This window comes from Pelodiscus sinensis, chromosome 20 (assembly GCF_052426305.1).
Source record: "Pelodiscus sinensis isolate ZL-2025 chromosome 20, ASM5242630v1, whole genome shotgun sequence".
Classification (NCBI taxonomy): Eukaryota; Metazoa; Chordata; order Testudines; family Trionychidae; genus Pelodiscus; species Pelodiscus sinensis.
The window spans coordinates 15,478,118-15,498,903 of NC_143071.1; the positions used below are offsets into that span (position 1 = coordinate 15,478,118).

General features: G+C 44.8%; 1 protein-coding gene across 8 annotated transcripts in view; it reads left to right on the plus strand.

Moving 5' to 3' along the window:
* The first annotated feature begins 106 nt into the window (after positions 1–106).
* MBTD1 (mbt domain containing 1) overlaps positions 107–20,786 on the plus strand; it is a 65,662-nt gene continuing 44,982 nt past the window's right edge. For 2 of the 8 annotated variants that reach the window (XM_075903801.2, XM_075903802.2), the window contains exons 1-3: positions 1,009–1,031; positions 18,324–18,525; positions 20,241–20,380. In XM_075903801.2, coding sequence (XP_075759916.2) covers positions 18,372–18,525; positions 20,241–20,380 — 294 coding nt within the window. In that variant the 5' untranslated portion in view covers positions 1,009–1,031; positions 18,324–18,371. Of the gene's footprint in view, positions 201–383; positions 614–1,008; positions 1,032–1,318; positions 1,342–1,944; positions 1,969–18,323; positions 18,526–20,240; positions 20,381–20,786 lie in introns of those variants that run through there. The other 6 variants (XM_075903803.2, XM_075903804.2, XM_006125129.5 and 3 more) reach the window with 5 other exon arrangements.

A 20,786-nucleotide genomic window follows, 5' to 3' on the forward strand; every position in this document is an offset into this window, starting at 1 on the left:
AGGCTCTCTGCCCCCATCACGCCTCTTTCACGTGATTCAGTCAGCGCCCCCTTCAGGCAAGACAGTCTCACGTGATCCATTTCCCTCCTCCCCCCGCTTCCCACGTGATAGGTTCCCAGGCCGGACCATTCCATTGCTCACGCGGAAGGGACCAGTCCCACTTATAGGGTCTAATCTTCCAGGAGCGCGGCTCACAAACGGTAACACGGGGCTCAGAAGCAGCGAACACGCCAACTAACAGTCTGTTTTTGACACGCCGCTTCGCGCACTCTCCCACCAGCCCCCCCTTTTACAAAATAGTTTCACCCTACGGAATACGGCGAGCCAGGAGGATCCGAAGACCTGGGGGCCCAATGAGAGCGCGCGGCGGGATGGGCGCTGCGCCTGCGCCCTGCGGTTATGCTAATGTTGTTGATATTCTGGGCAGGGAGTTGAATTTCTTTCTCTGCCTAAGTGAGAGGCTGAACTTTCCAGGCCACCTCCTGCCCCAGCCGGGCCCGGCCCCTCGGAGGGGAGGGGGGAGCGAGGGAGGGGGCTGAGCCGAGGGAAGGGGGGGGGAGAGCAGCAGGCATCCCCTGCCCATGAGGGCCTGATGGAAAACACAAAGGACCTGGTGAGTAGCGCAGCCCCGGGGGGAGACGAGGCAGCGGCCGCCTCTGCGGTGGGTTCGCCTGGCTTACCTGGGGGGGGAGTGGATTGTGTTGGGGGAGGTAACGCAGCGTGGGGGGCTGTGCTTGTGAGGGGGAGCCCCCGGGGGGTCACTCCGTGGGGAGGGAATGCAGGGGCAGTGCGGGCATGGGGGGCAGCCTGCAGAGTGGGACCTGGGAGGGGGGGAACTGAGCTTGTGTTTGGGGGAGGGAGCCGAGCAGCTGTGCTGGCCGCAGCGTTTGTGTGGGAGGGGAGCACCCTCCAGCTTCTGTTGTTTCATGAGTCTCTGTCTCTGCTGGAGGCGGGGAGGGGGCAAAGTAGAGGGGAAGCGCGGCTGCAGCATTTCTATCCCCCATCCTCTTCCGTCCGTGGGCACGCGGGAGGTGAGGGAGCCGGAGCCGCGGCGCGAGGGTGCCCGGAGAAAGCGCTGGGGGCTGGGGGCACAGCAGCAGTTACGAGCTCCGGGGCTTTCGGCTAGTTTGCTGTCTTCCTCTCCGGATTCTCCGCCCCTCCTCGTGTGTGCCTGCGGGGAGGGAGGGCTGCAGCTCTGATCCCGGGGCTGCTTCGCTGCTCTCTTTTGTTGCGATTCCTTCTGCGGTGATTTGCAGGCTTCTCTGAGTTCCTGGGAGAGCTCTCGCTAGGAGTTTGATTCGTGCAACTTCAATCTGCATAGCAGACTCTTCTGCGAGCAGAGTAGGTTGCAGTAAATGCAGAGTAGCATCCAGTTGATATGCAATTAGTATAATTACCTGGAGGTACTCATGCTGGGACAGTGAATGAGCACAGAGCAGGGGAGTGTTCCGCAGTGTTACGAGAGAGACTTTAAATGTCTCGCTGAAATACATTGCAATATCTGTCATCACCGGGAAAGAAACGGGTGATGTGGGAGAGGACAGTACCCTCATCAGACGGGTTACCTTTTGTTGTGCTCCCTTTTCCCCTAAGAAGATTGTGTTAGATTTCATCTCTCTGCAGGCTGCCTTTTTGTCTCTGCAGGCTCTCCTGACAACCAGAAACAATAGCAATGGCAATGGGTTTTTGTTTTTAACTGAACAATTCAGACCTGCTGTGATTCCCATTGACTGGTGGGGGAGACAAGAGAGGGAATACTTTTTTATTGTAGTATTATCTTTTTGCAATTAAGGCGTTTGCTCTGAGGGTTTAATGAAACACGGCGTTTTCAAATGTTGCAATCTCTTTACTTTTACTATTTACAATTTTGGATTTTTATAAATCCAGTGTGTAACTCCATGGTTTGGTTTGCTTTTGGCATTTCTCGCAGCTTGAGCAATGGAACTTTGAAGATAGTTTCACTTTCAGGTTTGTAGATGGATTTCCAAGTACTGTATGGAACTTCTTGGTTTTAAAGAGATGCTATTTATAGTAGACTTTTTTAAATTGATTAGCCATTTTAGTTGGTGATGGTAGTCTTCATAAAACTTTAGTCTTGCAAAATGTACATGTGGGGATATTTATAAATTGGTAGTGCCTCTTTAAAAGTTGCATTCCTTTTAAAGAGAAGTTGTCATTTAAAGCTTGAGAGTCAGTTTAGGGCAAATCTACTCTAGGAAATTATTTCGAAATAACTAAATTCAGCACAATAACACCTGAAAGAGCAAAATCAAAATAGTATGCCCACACTATGGGGAAGCCTCAAAATTAGTACAACGCAGGCTCCATTATTGTGGATGTGCTCCTTTGACTTAGAGTCCCAGGATACCCTGGGGAGTAACTACTTCAAATTACTATGGGGAGTAGCTATTTTGAAATCGCAGCACTGAGGTGTCCGCACAAATACTGTTTCCAAATAACTGTTTCAAAATAAGCATTATTCCCTGAGGAAAGCAGGAGTAAAGATTTCGAAATAACAGGCTTGGTAATATGGATGCTCCGCTTATTTCGAAATAATGGGGGTTATTTTGAAATTACTCCTTAGTGTAGTGTTGGGGTCTCAAAGTTTGTTTTTTTTATACAAGGTAAATAACACAATTATACTTCATTTTTAATAATATTAGGTAACCAATCTGAAAGAAAAATTAATCTGTACTAAATTTACCATACAAGTAGTAGGGAAAAGGGCACTCAGTGTATAAAACAGCAGCTTTGTAATTCTATTTTAACTAGCTTTTTTTGAACAAGTTGTCACAGGGACAACTGGAAACCATAGGAAAGACAAGTTTCCCAACTGGAAGTTAACATACAAAGGAACCAGCAATTTAGACTTGGGTCCTGAAAACTCTTAGGTATATGAATAACTTTATACTGTGAAACAGGATTGGAGTGGGGAAGCAATATTTCCTTAGTTTCTGGTTTATAAAAATAAATGACTAGTTGGAGGACCATTGGTTAAAATGTTTAAGGGTTCGCATTCCTTGCACTTTGATTTTTTCCCCCTTAGTCCCTAAAATTCAGCCTGATTCTGCAAGGTGCTGAGCACAGTCAACTGACAGTTAAGCCTGTTGACAGTGCTCAACAGTTGCTGAATTGTTAACAGTTGCTGTGCAAAAGGTCTGTGAAATGGAGGCCACAAACAGACAGGGAAAACTGACTATAAAATGTCAAATGCAGATACTGAAGACAAAAGTGTATTTCTATAGCTTTTCAGCTACTCATTTGACGTGTTACTTAAGTAAAACCACTGTCCAAAACTTGCCGGTCAGTTTTGGAATTCCAGTGAATCAGAAATTACATTTGGATTGTTGCTAAATTGTTTGCATTTCCTACTGTGCAACAGTGCAATTGTTCCTCACAGTGCAACAGCGGACACAATTATGCTAAAGCTTTACATTTTTAATAAGTTGCTAGAAGGAAAGTTGTTTTGATTTTAAAACAGTTGCAGTATAACCCGTTCAGTTTTTGTGTGTGTATTTTTGAACAGTGCCCCTAACCTTTCCTGACTATTGTTCCCGTTTCAGGAGTCTGATTGGTCTTGTGTACCCCCATGTTTCACCTCACTTAAAAACTGCTTGTACAGGCAGTCCCCAAGTTACGCAGTTACGAACGGGGCGTTCCTCTCCCTGGTCTCCAGCAGACCAGGGAGAGGAAGCAAAGCGGCGGAACACGTGGGCAGCGGACAGGGCTGTCCGCTGCCCACGCGCTCCGAGGCTTGGCTCTGCTTTGCCCCCCCCCCCCCGTCCCCCTGGTCTGCAGACCAGGAGGACGGGGGGAGGGGGCAAAGCAGAGCCAAGCCGCGGAGCGTGCGATCAGCTGACAGCCCGGACGCGTCTGGGCTGTGAGCTGGCCGGGCGCTCCGCGGCTTGGCTCTGCCTTGCCTCCCCCCCCCCCCTCCCCTGGTCTGCAGACCAGGGGGACGGGGGGGGGTCAAAGCAGAGCCAAGCAGAGCCAAGCCGCGGAGCGCCCGGCCAGCTGACAGCCCAGACGCGTCCGGGCTGTCAGCTGATCGCGCGCTCCGCGGCTTGGCTCTGCTTTGCCCCCCCCCCTCCCCCTGGTCTGCAGGGGGGGGGGCAAAGCAGAGCCAAGCAGAGCCAAGCCGCGGAGCGCACGATCAGCTGACAGCTGTCAGCTGGCCGCGTCCTCCGCAGCTTGGCTCTGCTTTGCCCCCCCCATCCTCCTGGTCTGCAGACGGGGGGGGGGGGGGGCAAAGCAGAGCAAAGCCGCGGAGCACGCGGGCAGCGGACAGCCCAGACGCGTCTGGGCTGTCCGCTGCCCGCGTGTTCCGCGGCTTTGCTCCCCGTCCCTCTGGTCTGCAGACCAGGGGGACGGGGAACAAAGCAGAGCAAAGCCACGGAGCCCGAGGGCAGCAGGACAGCCACGGCGCGTCTGGGCTGTCCCGCTGCCCCCGTGCTCCATGGCTTTGCTCCGGACACCTGTGGTATGGCAGCTGGGGCGCTGCCAGTTGGTCCCGTAGCGCCGCTGTGGGCGCTACTGGACCAACCGGGCAGCACCCCAGCTGTTCTGCCCCAGGCGTCCTGATTCAGCCACTGCTGGTCAGATTCAGCAGCGGCTGAATCAGGACGCCTGGGACAGAGCAGCTTGGGTGCTGCTGGGTTGGTCCAGTAGCGCCGAGGAGCGGCGGTGCTACTGGACCAACCCAGCAGCACCCCAGCTGCTCTGCCCCAGGCGTCCCCAAGTCAGCCGCTGCTGAAACTGACCAGTGGCTGACTACAGGAAGCCCCTGCCCTGGGCTTCCTGGAATCAGCCGCTGATCAGTTTCAGCAGCAGCTGACTTGGGGATGCCTGGGGTTCTTAAGTTGAATCTGTATGTAAGTCAGAACTGGCGTCCAGATTCAGCCGCTGTTGAAACTGATCAGTTTCAGCAGCGGCTGAATCTGGATGCCAGTTCCGACTTACATACAGATTCAACTTAAGAACAAACCTACAGTCCCTATCTTGTACGTAACCCGGGGACTGCCTGTATACAAAATTAGACATAATACAAAAGTGACACAGCACATTATGACTGAAAAATAATTTATTTTCTCATTTTATCGTATAATTATGAAATAAATCAATTGGACTATAAATGCTGTACTTGCCTTTCAGTGTTTAGAGCAATATAAACAAGTGATTATTTGTTTGAAATTTTGGTTTACTTGAAGATTTACCCAGCGTTGCTCGGGTTCTTAATTCAATTAATTTTTGTCTTTTGGAAAATAAAATGAAAATGTACATGTTTCATTTGAATCATTGCTTTGCGATGGGACTGGGGATGAGGATGAGGGGTGCGGTATGCAGGCTGTCCCAGGGAGAGAGGACAACCCAAGCCCCCTCTTGCTGCAGCAGCTTGAGGCCAGGTGAGAAGCACCTCTCCAACTCTTGGAGTACCTGTGTCCTCTGGCTGAGGCAGGACCAGGTTTGTCTGCCCCTGCACTCCCTAGCTAGAGTGAGGAATGCAGCACATTTTGCACTTTCTCTTTGCTCCCTGATGAAGGGAAATCTAGCAATGTTCCTGTACAAATTGGGGGGGAGGAGAGGGAAGGGGCTGCAGCCTAAGGTGCCTGGGAGATTTGGGGCTAGGACAGTCCAGGCTGGGGAAGGGATGCCCTCAGCCAGCCCCTTTCAGCTTTCTGGTGATGTTGTTTCCTCTATGGTTTTATGAGAAGCAATCCCATTCCAGGCACATCCCATTTTCCTGGCACAACCAAATCCTTACCTTCCTTTAAGTTATGATAGGAGGAAGCTTCATACCGAGTTTGGTGGCCCTAGCTCTTTCCATATAGGAGAAGTTCTTGAATAAACAGACACACAAACTCTCTCAAATATATAGTAGAATACTGACTTTGCTAGTGCTTTTCTTGTGACCTATTGTTAAAACTAGGCAAATATCTAGATGATTTGACATTACCCCCTGAAAGCCCTCTGTGTAACCACAATGGTACGTGTATCTCTCACTTGTTTAGAGCAGCAGTTCTCATATTGTGAGATCGCGGAGTGGGTTGCAACTCAGTATTAATGGCTTCAGCCCTGGGTGACAGGATTCAGGTTACAGGTTATTCACCCTACGCTGCGTGAACTGGCGGAGTTTGCTCAGGCTTTGGTCCTGCCTCTTGAGGTCATGTAGTAATTTTTGTTATCAGAAGGGGGCCATAGAGTAATGAAATTTGAGAACTGCTCATTTAAAGTTGATCAAGCCGGGTGGTAGGACTGAGATAACTGCACATAATGTCAACAAGAACAACGATAAGTCCTGTGGCACCTTATAGACTAACAGATTTCTTGGAGCATAAGCTTTTGTGGGCAAAGACCCACTTCATCAAATGCATGTAGTGGAAATTCCCGAGGCAGGTATAAATATACAAGCATAAGAAAAGAGTTCCAATCAAGAGTAAGACTAGAGATAACGAGGTCAATTCAGTCAGGGAGGATGAGGCCCACTTCTAGCAGCTGATGTGGAGGTGTGACAACCAAGAGAGGAAAAACTGCTTTTGTAGTTGGCTAGCCATTCACAGTCTTTGTTTAATCCTAAAATGATAGTATCATATTTGCAGATGAATTGTAGCTCTGCAATTTCTCTTTGAAATCTGTTCTTGATGTTTTTTTTTTATTGCAGGATGGCTATTTTTAAATCTGCTATTGTGTGTGCAGGGTGATTGAAGTGTTCTACAGGTTTTTGTGTATTGCCATTCCTAATATCTGATTTGTGTCCATTTATTCTTTTATGTAGGGACTGTCCAATTTGGCCGATGTATATGGCAGAGGGCCATTACTGGCACATGATTGCATATATTACATTGGTAGATGTGCAGGTGAATGAGCCAGTAATGGTATGGCTATTGTGGTTAGGTCCTGTGATGGTGTTGCTGGTATAGATATGTGGACAGAGTTGGCACCAAGGTTTATTGTAGGGATTGGTTCCAGAGTGGGAGTTAGTGTAGCATGACGTATAGTTGCTGGTGAGAATTTGCTTCAGGTTGGTGGGTTGTCTGTGGACGAGGACTGGCCTACTTTCCAAGGTTTGTGAAAGTAGAGGATCATTGTCCAGGATGGGTTGTAGATCGCTGATCATGCATAAGAGAGGTTTTAGCTGGGGACTGTAGGTGATGGCCAGTGGTGTTCTGTTTATTTTCTTTGTTGGGCCTGTCTTGTAGCAGGAGGCTTCTGGGTATATGTCTGGCTCTGTTGATCTGTTTCTTCGCTTCCTTGGGTGGGTATTGTAGTTTCAAGAATGCTCGGTGTAGATCGTGTAGATGTTTGTCTCTGTCTGAAGTGTTAGAGCAAATGGGGTTGTACCTTAGTGCTTGGCTGTAAGCAATGGATTATGTGGTGTGTCCGGGATGGAAAGCTGGAGGCATGAAGGTAGGCATAGTGGTCAGTAGGTTTTCGATATAGGGTGGTGTTTAGATGACCATCACTTATTTGCACTGTAGTGTCCTGACTGAATTGACCTCGTTATCTCTAGCTTTACTCTTGATTGGAACTCTTTTCTTATGCCTGTATATTTATACCTGCCTCTGGAATTTCCACTACATGCATCTGACGAAGTGGTCTTTGCTCATGAAAGCTTATGCTCCAATAAATCTGTTAGTCTATAAGGTGCCACAAGACTTCTCATTGTTCTTGCAGATTCAGACGAACACGGCTACCCCTCTGATAATGTCAGCAGTTTCTTAACTAGAAGGAATGCAGTATTCTTTTAACTTGAAGAGAAATGCTGCATAAATATAGTGCTTCATAATTGAGAATATTTGCTTGAATATTCATGGCTCCTGGATACTGGGTAGCAGTGGTGGTCTTTAATGCAAGAATATTGATTCATGCCACATTTGCCTCTCCTCTGTGTGATGTACTTAGGGTTAGCTATGAATATAACCTGCACACTGAAACTGAAGAATGATGCAGCTGCCAACCTTTATGTTGAACAGGCCTTTGTTAGCTCATAAACTGTATTCAAAGTTCTGCAAAGGTTCCTTGCTTTCTTTGGTAAGCAGTCCTTGAATGATCTGGATGGTCTTGAACCGAGACTCTCTCCCACACCTGCACTTTCAGCTTGTCCAGTCATCCTTCCAGTTAAGCTCAGCCATTATGTTCTTGGTGCCAAGCTACCCGGGCATAATAGTAGGACATACTCAGCTGAGGATTTACACTTTTTGGAATTTGCTGCCCAGGATGGTTTGCCTGTGCTGGAGTTCAGTCTCCAAAATGATCCAATCTAGGAAGTTTTTTGATGACCTATTTATGTATTGGATGTTGTGCAATTTGTTTATTTTGTTTTGTGTTGTATTGTGTTCTAGCTTATGTAGGGTACCTTTATCAGTAGTGTTGTAGATGGTTCCAGTTAAAGAGGCACACTACTATGTACAAGAACTCATGCAGTCAAATGCTGAGTTTCACATACAGTAACTACATGTGGATCAGATAATTATATGTGGCAGTGACTATAATTTCTGTTTATCTGATTGGCACATACTAATTTAGACACATTTGCATGCCCAGCATTAGGGAGGGGAAGAGATGTGATGGCACCTGATTATTGGAATGAGTAAGTGTTTTCAGATGTTTCATACAGATATACCATATGTCACCAGGCATTCACTGGTGGGTCAGAATGGTTGTGTGGTAGAAGGCACAGATGAAACAGTTCCTTCAGGAATCACATAGCTATTTATTTCACTGGCAGCTGCATTCAGTCTAATTTTCCCATATATTTTCTGTGCCAAAATCCTTTTTCCTGCTGAGGAATCCATAATCTGTTTAAGGAAGCAAGCCACAGTCTATGTGCCCTGAGTTGTAGATCCAGTACCTTCAGTCCAGCAACTGTGACTTCCTTGTGCTATCATACTCATCTCTGGTGCTCTTTCCCCCAATACTACTTTATAAGACAGCTTTCTGCAGTGCTACAACTCTTCCCACTGACTGAGGTTAAAAAAAAAAAAAAATCTGTACATGATCCTAGACCAGTGGGTCTCAAAAATTTTGGCTCGTGGCCCAACCTGCTCAATACAAACCTTCCCACAGATCACCAGTTGCTAATGGAAACCCGCTGTTAACTACATAATTACACCAAGCCATTTTTCTAGTGCTCCGGCTATGGAAAACAGTTTAATTTAACGAGTAAAAAAGGAAATATTAATTGAAATTATTAAACAGATTAAGCGATTTAATTTTCTCATGTTAGTTTACCAGATTTTATTTTAAATAAAATATTTAAATATTTATTTGTCCAACACAAAAGGTTTCAATGTTGTCTTTGTCTTGCTACCGGTAGGGTGTCTGGCCAAGGAGAGGTTGCAGGAGTGGGCTTGGAGTGCTTGAGTCTGGGCACATGATGGGGTGGGGGAGCACGTAACTGTCTTTGTGCTCCCCTCTGCTCCCAGGCACCGAGTTCCAGGTATGGCCTCCCACTGCTCCCACTGGCTGGAATCCAGCCAATGGGAGTAGCGTGGAAAGCCTCCAGGCAATGTGTCAATGCCCTGCTGTTTTCTGCCAGCTTGGGGAGGGAAAGCAGCAGTGCGGAGCTGCTTCTAGCTCTTCTTCCCCGCGAGCCAGATCTGGTGGGGAGACTCGGGACTTTCTTTCCCTTCCCCCCTGCAGCGGGAAGCTGGCACTGGTGCTCCAACCTCATTGCGGAGGGAGGCTGGAGTGCCAGTGCAGGATCCCTGCTACAGGGAGAAGGAGAGGGGGGCTGAGCTTGAGCCGAGTCCCACCGCAGTTTGAGAACCACTGCCCTAGACCGATTGCACTCCCAGCATGCTTTTCAGAAGGATCTCAATAGGCAGAGCTCCCCTCCTTTATGCTATTAGTACCTGAAGCTAGCTGGCCTATATCCTCATTCTCATTTTGACATTGATACAAACTTTCTACAGCCTGTTTCTTGCTAAATTCAGCACTGAAAAGAGCTAGGGTTTTTCCTTCCTTTTTGCATGTGCATTTCACACTATGTACATCTATGTGTACTAGTGGTCAATTACTTAACAGAATTGTATCACAAAGAAAACTAACATTGCTATTAGTTTCAGGCAGACTTTTTCAAAGAGCAAGTTGTGTAGCCCTCAGTGCTTTCTGCCTGTCCTTATTTATTATTACTGAGGTACTTCATTGCAAATCTGAAAATTATACTTAGTCCCCTTCTGCTTATAGTTATTCCACATAGGTTTGTGATGTCAAATCTTGTAATCTAAGTAAGATAGCACATCCAAGCAAACCCAAGTCTGATGGAAAGTGCTATAAATGGTTCTAGGACTAGTACTCTTCCCTTGTGCTGCAGAAGATTCTCTCTTTCAACAAGATATTAAAAAGAGGTTTCTGTGGCACATGTGGTGGGAGTAGAGGTGTTAGACGTGATTTTGGCAAAATTCTAGTTTCAGTAAATAGCATTCTGTCTCCCTAAATTTCTTGTGTGTGTAAATATGCTTTCTCTTATTTCTGTACTTATTATCTTGTCCAATAAGTAAATATTAAGACTACACAGCATTAAATGTCTATGTATAGCTCTTCAAAAGCCTACAAATTGTGAGAGCTTTTTAGATTGCTGGGACTCATACCCACATACACATTGACTCCTTAAGGAAAGGAAGGTATTCTTGGACACAGACATGTTGAAGATTTGGGAGGGAATTCCTAAAGTTGTATCCAGAGTAGAGAAAAACAACAGAATTGATTAGGTTTATGCTCCTGCATTTTAGCAGCTTCCCCATAGACAGCATGAAATAGACTAATGGTCATCATGAATGCCATGAGGGAATCGAAGTCACAGAAGTGAAATCATGATGCAAGGTCACTTCCTTATCTAGCTGCAGGCATCTTGCCATGATTCAAAGTAAAAGGATCGAAACCTAAAAAGAAAGGGAGAGACTAGGAAAGGGAAGGGCTGTCAACTCTTCATCCTGTGTTTGGTCGCTTGAAGTGTTCTTTTGTATTGTCGCTTCTCCCCCAACAAAAAGATGTGGGTAAGTTCCTTCTACCAAAAAATAAACAAGGAGCCAATATAAATAAATCTCTATTTACTTAATCTTATTCCAGGGCAAATTAATCTCTCTTGTTTGAACCATTGAAATCAGGATATTTTATTATCTATAGCCTCTTGTCTTTTCAGATTTCAGACCCCAGAATCTAGAAATATTGACCTGAGTAAGTTATACATTCCCATGTCATGACTTAACTCCTTTGTTGCCACATTTCTCATTATTTATAGGCTACATCTGTTATGTAGCTCAGCAGTTCTGCATAGATGAGATGCTTGCTTTACATTATAAATATCTCTCCCATGCTATACTACTTAAATGCACCTCCCTACTCCAGTGGTATCCTGAAAATGTTTCTCTGAAAAACTGGGTCTTGGTGTATGGATACCTATGTTGAGTCTGGAAATTGACATATATTGCAGTTGTTCGGCCAAGTGAGAATGGGCTTATGAAATACTAGAACATTTACCTGGTGTTGCTAGGGTCCTTAACTTAATATTTTTTTAATAAAGGGAAAATGTACGTGCTTTAGGAGTCAGGGTCAGAAGGGGCTCTGGGCAGGGGACTTTGTGTGTAGGGGGAATGGCGGGGGGAGAAGGAGGCCTCTCCCCTGGAGATTTGTACCAGGGCTGCTTGCTCTTCTCTTTCCTGTCACTGACAGGGAGCGAGAGCAAAGTATGTAGTTTGTCTCCTCCCTGAACTCTCCAGCCAGAGTGAGGAATGCAGCAAACTCTGCACTTTCCCTTCACTCCTTGACAAAGGGGGACAGCCAGCAATGTCCCTGTATGAATCTAGAGGAGGCTTCAGCTCCTCCCCCTTCCTAAGGGGCGCATGGGTAGGGTGGGAGGCTCTGGGCTGAAGCAGTCCCAGACAAGGAGGTATGCCTCCTGACAGCCCCTTTCACCTTCCTGGTTTTGTTACCCTTTTGTATGGTTTTACAAGAAGTAATCCCATTCCAGGAACATTCCATGTTCCTGGCACAACTAAATCCTTACCTTGCTTTAAGTTATGATAAGAGGAGCTTGGTGGTCCTAGCTCTTACCGTTAAAGAGAAGTTCTTGAACAGACAGAGTGACACACAAACTCTCTCAAATATGTAGTAGATTTAGAGGATATTAATCATATAAATATTTTAATCTGTAAAATTCTTTTAGTTATGATTTTGAAAGTGTGTATATTTTTTCTTTTTGGAAAAACTTATACTTTTGTCATTTGATAAAATGTTGCCTAGCACAAATCATAGAATAGGGTTAGAAGGGACCACAATCCTCTAACCCTTGCCAAGATACAGGATTTGTTGAGTCTAAATCATCCAAGACAGATGGCTACTCAGCCTCCTTTTAAAAATCTCCAGCGAAGAAACTTCTGCCTCTCTTGGTAAACTGTACTGTTGTCCTGCTTTTCTTACAGTTAGGAAGGTTTTCCTGAGATTTAATCTAATTCCATGAACATACATAGAGAATGCAAATATTAATCAACACCAAAAAGTGTTAGAAGCAATTTTTCCTCTAAACACAGATGCCATTCACCTTCTGGCAAAAATCTGAATACAAATATTTTTGTAGAAGCCAGAGTTTTTTTTTTGTCTTTTTAAGAGTTCACAGCCCTTTTCCCACCAAACCAAAACTTCCACATTTCAGTGTGTTTATATAATGGGACAGTTTGACCAAGCACAAGATTTATGGAGGAGGAATATTATGCCACCTTTAGCAAGTATGTATTGGTAACCCCTTAATGTTTGGCATTTCAGGAGTTGCACATTTTTATATGTATGGTCATTTTGAGGATGGCTAGATCAGTTGCCCTATATGTTCTTGAAACAATTTAAAACATTTCCCTTTAGTGTTGCCTTTCATTTATGAATGATTTGATAAAGAGGGCAGACTAAGGTTGGATGCTATGATCAATACAGTGTTAAACATTAACTGTAAGAAGTTATACATTTAATGGAATGTTGAGGATGAAAACTTGCTTTCCTGTTGGTTAATGTGCGGATTTGTAACTGACCAGGATTGTTACTAGAACACTGTATCCATGGCAACATGTTATTCAATTGTTAACTTAATTTTAGCACACAGGAGGTAATAACTGATCTTGCATTTCTTTGGCTTGTAATGGCAATAAAGAATGGCCTGCAGGTGAGGCTTTTCCTGACAGTGAGGACCTGGTCTGATCTTGGTCTTTTGAAATCAATGCAAATTGTTCCATTGATTGCCGTTTGGGTTGAATTTGAGTCTAGGTCAAGAATGCTCCACTCCTCAGCCAATTTCTGACTCTAAGGGAATTCCTTTGGTTCACCTGGTTGTCTTTTTATTTATTTATTTATTTATTTATTTATTTAGAATGACTAGCTAAGGAATTTCCCTGTAGTTGACAATGCATTTAATTTTTTGAACTTTGAGAACTGTTAGTGAGATACATAATGGAGTAAAAACACATTTATTGGTGGCTTTATTTTGGTTTGGGGGGAGGCTAGGACTGGATAAGATTAGAAACTATATTCTACTCTGAATATTAGAAGAGTACTCTCCATACCAAGACAGATATATTGCCAGGAAAGAGTAGAGGATCTTCATTAAAAATTAAAAAAGGAGAGTGGTAGAAAGATGTAAGGATTGAAAGCAAGTATCCTAAGACATTCTGAGTAGGAATGGTCGTACCAGATTGGATGATTGGGCCAGCAGGTATCAAATGTAAAATAAGTGTGTTCTCAATGGAACAGTCGCCTAGCATGCTGACCAGGAAAAAGATTTGGGGGATTATTGTGGAGAAGTCTTTAAATTGGCAGTAAATGGAGCAGGTCAAGTATATAAAGGATAAGTGAACTCCACTCTTTTTAATATCACTTCCAGTCTCTTAGGGTACATCTACACTACAGAGAAGATCGAAGCTTCCACTGTCAATCTTCCAGGTTTTGAACTAGTAGGTGTAATGAAGACAGCTAATTCAAACCGAGAGGGATGCTCCGGTTGATACCAGTAGTCCTGCTTCCACAAGGAGTAAGGGAAGTCAAAGGGAGAGTGTTCTCACTTCGACTTCTTGCAGTGTGGACAGCACCAAAAGTTGAGTTAAGATGCTTTGACTTCAGCTAAGCAATTAATATAGCTGAAGTTTCGTATCTTAATTTGACCTTCTCCCGTAGTGTATCCATACCCTTACTGAACACACCATCTTTCATCAAAAGTATCATGGGTTAGAGATGTTAGCGACTAGTCGACTAACCGATAAGCAGGAGCTTATTGGTTAGCACTATTGATTAATTGCATCCTCCCAACTGCTGCTCTGCATTTTACAGCACAGGGAAGCTATCACACAGAGAGGCTGGGTCAGTCCCTGCTTCATGGGTCTTTTAATAAGAGCTTTCCCTGTGCTGTAAAATACACTGGCAGCTGGGAGGGAAGAGGGTTGTATGCTGAGTCATAAGAGACCCTCCGAGCAGGGGCTGATCTTCCCTGTGCTGTAAAATGCAGAGTAGCAACTGGAGAGGTTATGCTGTGAACCAGCGTGAGCCAGAATGCGCTTGAACTGCCTACCATTATCGACTAATCTAGTAGTTGATGATAAAACATCGACTACTCAATTAGTAAATGAATCACATTTTAACGTCCTATCAGGGTCAAAACCTAGCTTTGAGTTTCTTTCAGCTGTTGTTCATTGCTCCCTCCCACAGCCCACGCTTACAATTGAATTTCTCTCTTCATCCTATTTTGCTGATCTGTCTCCTTACCAACTCCTATTAATTTATATCCAGGGAGTGAAGAGCAGTCAATTGGGTGAGGACTATATTCTTTTCCTGGTTTGGCTGCAGCCTTCAAGTCCAGTTTCAGACAACTGGAGTAAACTTCTTGTGCTTCAATTTCCACTGTACATACTGCCTGCCTCCTCCCTTTCTTCCCTCTCTCAGCTCGAACCCGACCTCATTGCTTCCTCTCGCCACTTGGAATTGCTATTTTAAACCAAGCCCCTACTCCCCTTCCTCCACCCCACAGGGCTTTCAACACCAAGAAACCTAGCCAGCAGACCCCAAATCGCAGCCATGACAGCCCAGGGTCCGGGGTGAGGGGCAGAAGTACGGTGCTCAGGACAGCAGCCTGTGGACAAGTGCTAGGAGTGGGTGGGGCTCCCAGCCAGACTTATGTGCCAGCAGGAGGCTCTTGGGGTGCTGGAGCATGGTGCCCGATTGCCTGGAGTCTGGCTGCCCCCACAGAGACTCACGCCCTCCCCAGGGGCTGAACTTACCACAGCTGCCAGAGCACCCCCAAGCTGCCCAGGGGGAACCACTGCACTGACTTGTCTGCTTCTTCCCTTCTGCTCCTGGCGGGCGGATAGGTAGGGCTGGGGTGGTGAGAATGCAGACAGGACCGCATGGTAGAGGTGTCGGGACAGTGGCCCCCCCATGCTGCTGCTGCTTCCTCACCTCAGCATTTTGCCGTGCCCCAGAGCACTGCATGCACACAGCACTACCTGCGTCTTACTGCACCCCACGCGGGGCAAGCAGGCATCCCTACGCCTCCCTAGCCACCACGGTTAGAGCCAGGCTTGGCATGTGCTGCAGCTGGGAGAGGGGGTGGGGTTGGAGAGGGGAAGAGAAAGAACCTGGGCTGGTGGGGGAGGGAGAAGTGGCCCAGGCTGGTGGTGGATTGGGGGGAGGGAGAAGTGACTTGGCTAGCAGGGCTGCAGCTTGGCCATTCCTGGTGGCTGGTGGGGAGAGCCCAGGTTGCCTACCCCCTGCAAGATGAGGCTTGGCGAGCACAGCAAGTGGGGGCACAGTCCCCTAGTGGCCTAATAAATTTGTCAATCTCAAAAGTGCCACAGGACTGCTAGTTGTTTTTAAACAGACACTGGGCCTAAATCTTCTCTCACCATCATAGATTGGGACTAATGCAACTCATTAGAGGTATGTCAATTTAGAATGGTGATAAATGAAAGAAGAATGGAGCCCACTGTCTTCTAATGTGTGAACATTAAGGGGAATGGATATGAATAGAGCTTTAGTGTCTTTGGCCAAAATCCCACATTTGGATTATTACGCAGTGTGCTGAATCAGTAATTTCTTGCACTCCATTCTGGCAGTGACTACATTTCATTGGGTTTTTTTGTGAAGCATTTGGGGATCCTTTGAAGTGAAAGATGCCATGTAAAATATATATTCTAGATGCTCAGCAAAATAGAACATCAGTACATTTGTTTTATATATTCTGAATGTCTTCACTGTGAATTTCTGAAACCTCTTCTATTCCAACAGTGAACTTCACATGTGTATATGACCTGGGGTAAAGGAAAGAACTACCTATAGGCAGGATTTTCTTCTTGTATGTAATAGTAACAAATTAACGAATAGTCTACCAGCACCTTAAAGACTAACAAAACATATAGATGGTATCATGAGCTTTGGTGGGTACAAACCACTTCTTCAGATGACAAATTAGTCACCTTTCTATTGAAACTATTTTCGTGGCCCCTATTGCTGCAGTATTTGAGCATCTTACAATCTTAAGTATCATATTGTATAGAAAAGGAATTGAGCCTGTGAGGGGATAAGTGATTTGTCCAGGAAGTCTGTTGTGGAGCAGAGATTTGGACACAGGCTTCCCAAATTCTCAACTAGTGCTGTACCCACCAAACTATCCTTTCTTTCTGATCAAACAAACTTTTCTGAGGTCTGTGCATGTCTACACTACAGAGTTATTTCAAAACAACTCCCCTGATTTTGAAATAACAGGGTGAGTGTTCACACAGCGAGCCCGGGCTTGCTATAGCAAAATAATAACCCCTCATTCAACGAGGAATTGCTATTTCAAAATAGGGTTAGTGTGGATTCTCAGCTGCTGTTATTTCAAAATAGTTACTCCCCAAAGTCATTCAAAGTAATTATTCTTCAGTGCTTCCTGGGGCTCTTAAGTCGAGGTAGTACATCCACATTAACGGAGCCTGCCTTGGACTAATTTTGAGGCTTCCCTGTAGTAGGGATGCACTACAGGCAGTCCCCGGGTTACATGGATCCGACTTACATCAGATCCCTACTTACAAACGGGGTGAGACAACCCCGCACTAGCTGCTTCCCCCCCAGCAGACCAGGGAGACGTGGAGCTAGCGCCTCCCCCCAGCAGACCAGGGAGACGCAGAGCGGCTTTTCTCAGCAGACACCTCAGCTTGAGAATAAAGGACTGAGGGAAGTGAGGTGTGGGAGATGAAAACTGAGCTCTGGAGAAATGTTTGGCTAGAGTTTCCCCTACAATATGTACCAGTTCCGACTTACATACAAATTCAACTTAAGAACAAACCTACAGTCCCTATCTTGTATGTAACCTGGGGACTGCCTGTATTTCAAAATTAGTTATTTTGGGAGTTATTTCAAAATAATTTATTTTGAAATAACTTAGGAGTGTAGACATGGGATTCCACAGGCATATTAACGTTTTTAGTGAATTTGGCTGCAGCCTTTTAGGATGCACTTACTTTCTTATGTGTTCCAACTCTGTCAATACTCTAGATACCAGGATTACTGAACTCTGGAGAGATGTCAACAAAAGACAAGATTTGACTTGTCACATTGCTCTATTACAAGACAGGATTTTTTTCTTGTATAAATACTGACTAATTCTGCCTTTAGAAAGTTTAGAAGTTCTCAGTCCTGAGCAATTTTATTAGCAGGTACATGGTAGTGATGTAATAGTGTAGTCGATTCATCGATAAGAAAAAGCTTATAGGTTAATACTGTAGACTACATGCATTTTATAAATTAATAAATACATTAAATTCAAATAAATTAAATTAAATAAATTTTCCTCTCCTCCTGCCAGTAGATTTTTTTTTTTTTTTTTTTTTTTTTTTTAGCAAGCTGGCCAGCAGCCTGGCTCAGTCTCAGCTTGCGCCGGGTGTCGGACCTATCCCTGCTGCGGCTCTGCATTTAAAGTATATTAGGAGCCAGCCAGGCAGCCCAGCTCAGTTCTGACTCACATCAGGTCTAGAAGCTCAGACCCCTCCCCAGACAGGGGCTGCTGCCATCCCGTGCTGCTGCCTCTGATACAGAAGCAGCAGCATGGAGTGGCAGGGGGTTCCTCAGGAGTGGGGCCAAAGCTCACTAGCTGCTGGCCCACCCCCGGGTACTATAGAATAGTCAAGTAACCGATACAAATTCATGAGGTTAATTAACTATTCAATGAACTGATATTTAACATCCCTAGTTCATGGCTGATATCTCTATGTATCTAAAGAAAATCCTTTAATTCAGCCAGCAGTTTACTGTATCTCCAAAACCTTTACATTAAGAGTATTCTAATTTATCTTGTGTCTTTTATGTTTTGCTTTTAGACTGAGCATTCTTCACGGCCAGAAAGGAAGAGACGTGACTCATTCGGGATGTTTGACGGTTATGATAGTTGTAGTGAGGACACTAGTAGCAGCTCAAGCTCTGATGAGAGTGAAGAAGAAGTTGCCCCCTTACCATCAAGTCTCCCTATTATCAAGAATAATGGACAGGTCTATACTTATCCAGATGGTAAATCTGGCATGGGTGAGTATAAAGATTTTCTAAAATTCAGTTTTTAGGCTTCCAGCTAGATCTTATGGTTCTCCTATCACCATATTCTGTGTTTTATTTCAAGCTGAGATGTCATTTGCATGAGTGTAGGGATGCATGTTGACTTCTTCCTGCTTTATGAGAACAAAGCAAACTAGTTGAAGGCTTTTACTTCTAACAATGAGAAACAAGAAATACTTTTCTATTCACCTAGCAAGGAAGATGCAAATATTTGTGTGGGGTTTTTTTTTTTGGTTAACATCAAGTAAATTTGTATTCAGATAAGATTTCGTTCGCAGTCTTCTCAATGTTTGGATTAACTGTCTTTTAACATCAACATTTTTCGAAGGTGAATTTAGAGTTGCATTTTTTTCCCACTTTTTTATATTGTATGGCAGGGTAATCCTGCTTGTGGCTCCCAGATCTCTGCTCCATCCTGTAGCTGGCAGTCTCAGTTCTGTGAGACTGGGCCTGCTTGCCCTTGCCAGGGTTTGAACTTTTGTCCCTCAGCTACAAAGAGCATAGAGGCAGGTGCCCCATGGTCAGCCTGGGCTGGATAAACAGACCGCTCCAGCAACTGGCTGGATTCTCAGGCGGCCGTGGGAAAGGGAATCCAGACCCCCTTCTTGGAGCATCTCACCTTCTTCTCAGTCTCTGGCAATGCTGCCATTTCCTTTCTCACTTTTTCTGTTTATTCTCCCTGGTCTGGTCTGGTCTCACTCCAATTTCCTCTCCCACTCTCCTCCCCTCCCTGCTGGGAAGGCTTCTTTTTAAAAGGCTCAGTGGCAGCCTCACGTGAGATCAGCTGGCCCTGATTGATTTACAGCAGCCCTGTCTCCCTTGTTCCTGATTAGCCAAGGCCCTTGCTGCCTTTTAGAGCTGCCTTTCTCTCTCTTATCTAGTCCTCTGCCCTGACCCTGTCACAGTTGGTTTTCTTTTTGTGGTAGTAAAAATTCTTTACCACTGTTAAGTCAACTCTGTCAGAATGCCGCTGTTCAGCTCCGTATCTTTGGGACCACGTTATTTTGAGAAAAAGGGAAGATCGCTTTCATCATCAAGGAAAAACAATAGGGCAGATATATTGCCCGTCAGTGGCATTCTTTTGTGCTAAAAGCCACTTGGGGCAACGCAGTGGTACAAGTCATTTGTGATCTCTGTTTCTCTGGGTATCCTAGAAATGACTGTAGTGGAACCCATAAAGCATATGGTTCCAGCAGGATGAGATTGCTGACTGGCCACAATACGTGGGAGAGATTTGTGTGTGATTCAAGGGACAATAGAAAAATGACACAAGTCTTATTTTGGATTGGGAGTAGTAAACATCCAATGAAGTCTGCTTTCACAGACTTTGAAGAAGTCTCTTTAACCTTAGTACTGGGTATCATGCAGTGTGAAGACCAAGTTTGGATGAGTCATTCCTTTGTGCCCCTGAAAACTGAGGAGGGGGACCATTTCAGCCTTGAATCAACAAAGACGTTGGTATTTGAGTAGTTGCACAGATGTCACTAGGACTGGTCATTTTGTAACGTTAAGGACACGCAAGGGTTTTCAGGATCAATGGCTTGGTGTCTAAATAGTGAAAATGAAGCTAAATGGGGTGCAACCCATAAGGCTTTCATCATGGTATCCTTACATTTGAGTTTGACTTCTCATTTAATCTGAAATTTTTACCACTCTTTACAGCTGAGCCTTTTTTCTCCTCTGATTAGCTACCTGTGAGATGTGTGGGATGGTCGGTGTCAGAGATGCTTTTTACTCTAAGACAAAGCGTTTCTGCAGTGTTTCATGCTCCCGAAGTTATTCGTCGAACTCCAAGAAGGCCAGCATTCTGGCCAGACTTCAGGTAACGGTACAGAAACCACTTTGTTTTATATACTTACTCTTACATGTTTTACAAATTAGAATGTCTCTGTCTGGTCTGGTTTATCTGAACTCATGCATGTTGTGTTTTTTTTTAATTAGGTATTTTTTTTATTAACTCATAGTAACATTTAACATATCTGCGTTTGTAAGTCAAAACGTACCAAATTATTCATCTGCTGTTGACACAGAGTGCAAATTTCCTGTTGCTGAGTAAATTCTAAACCTAAAACCTGGTCTTTTTAGTGCTTACAGGAAAAGAAGATTAAAAAGTTACATTAGCAACATGGCTAAAGTTAAACTAAGCCAGATATTTAACTGCTCAAAGCTGATTTCAGAAATGTGTTCATCTGAAATATGTCCTCACTAATAACAAAAATAGAGATCAATACTTT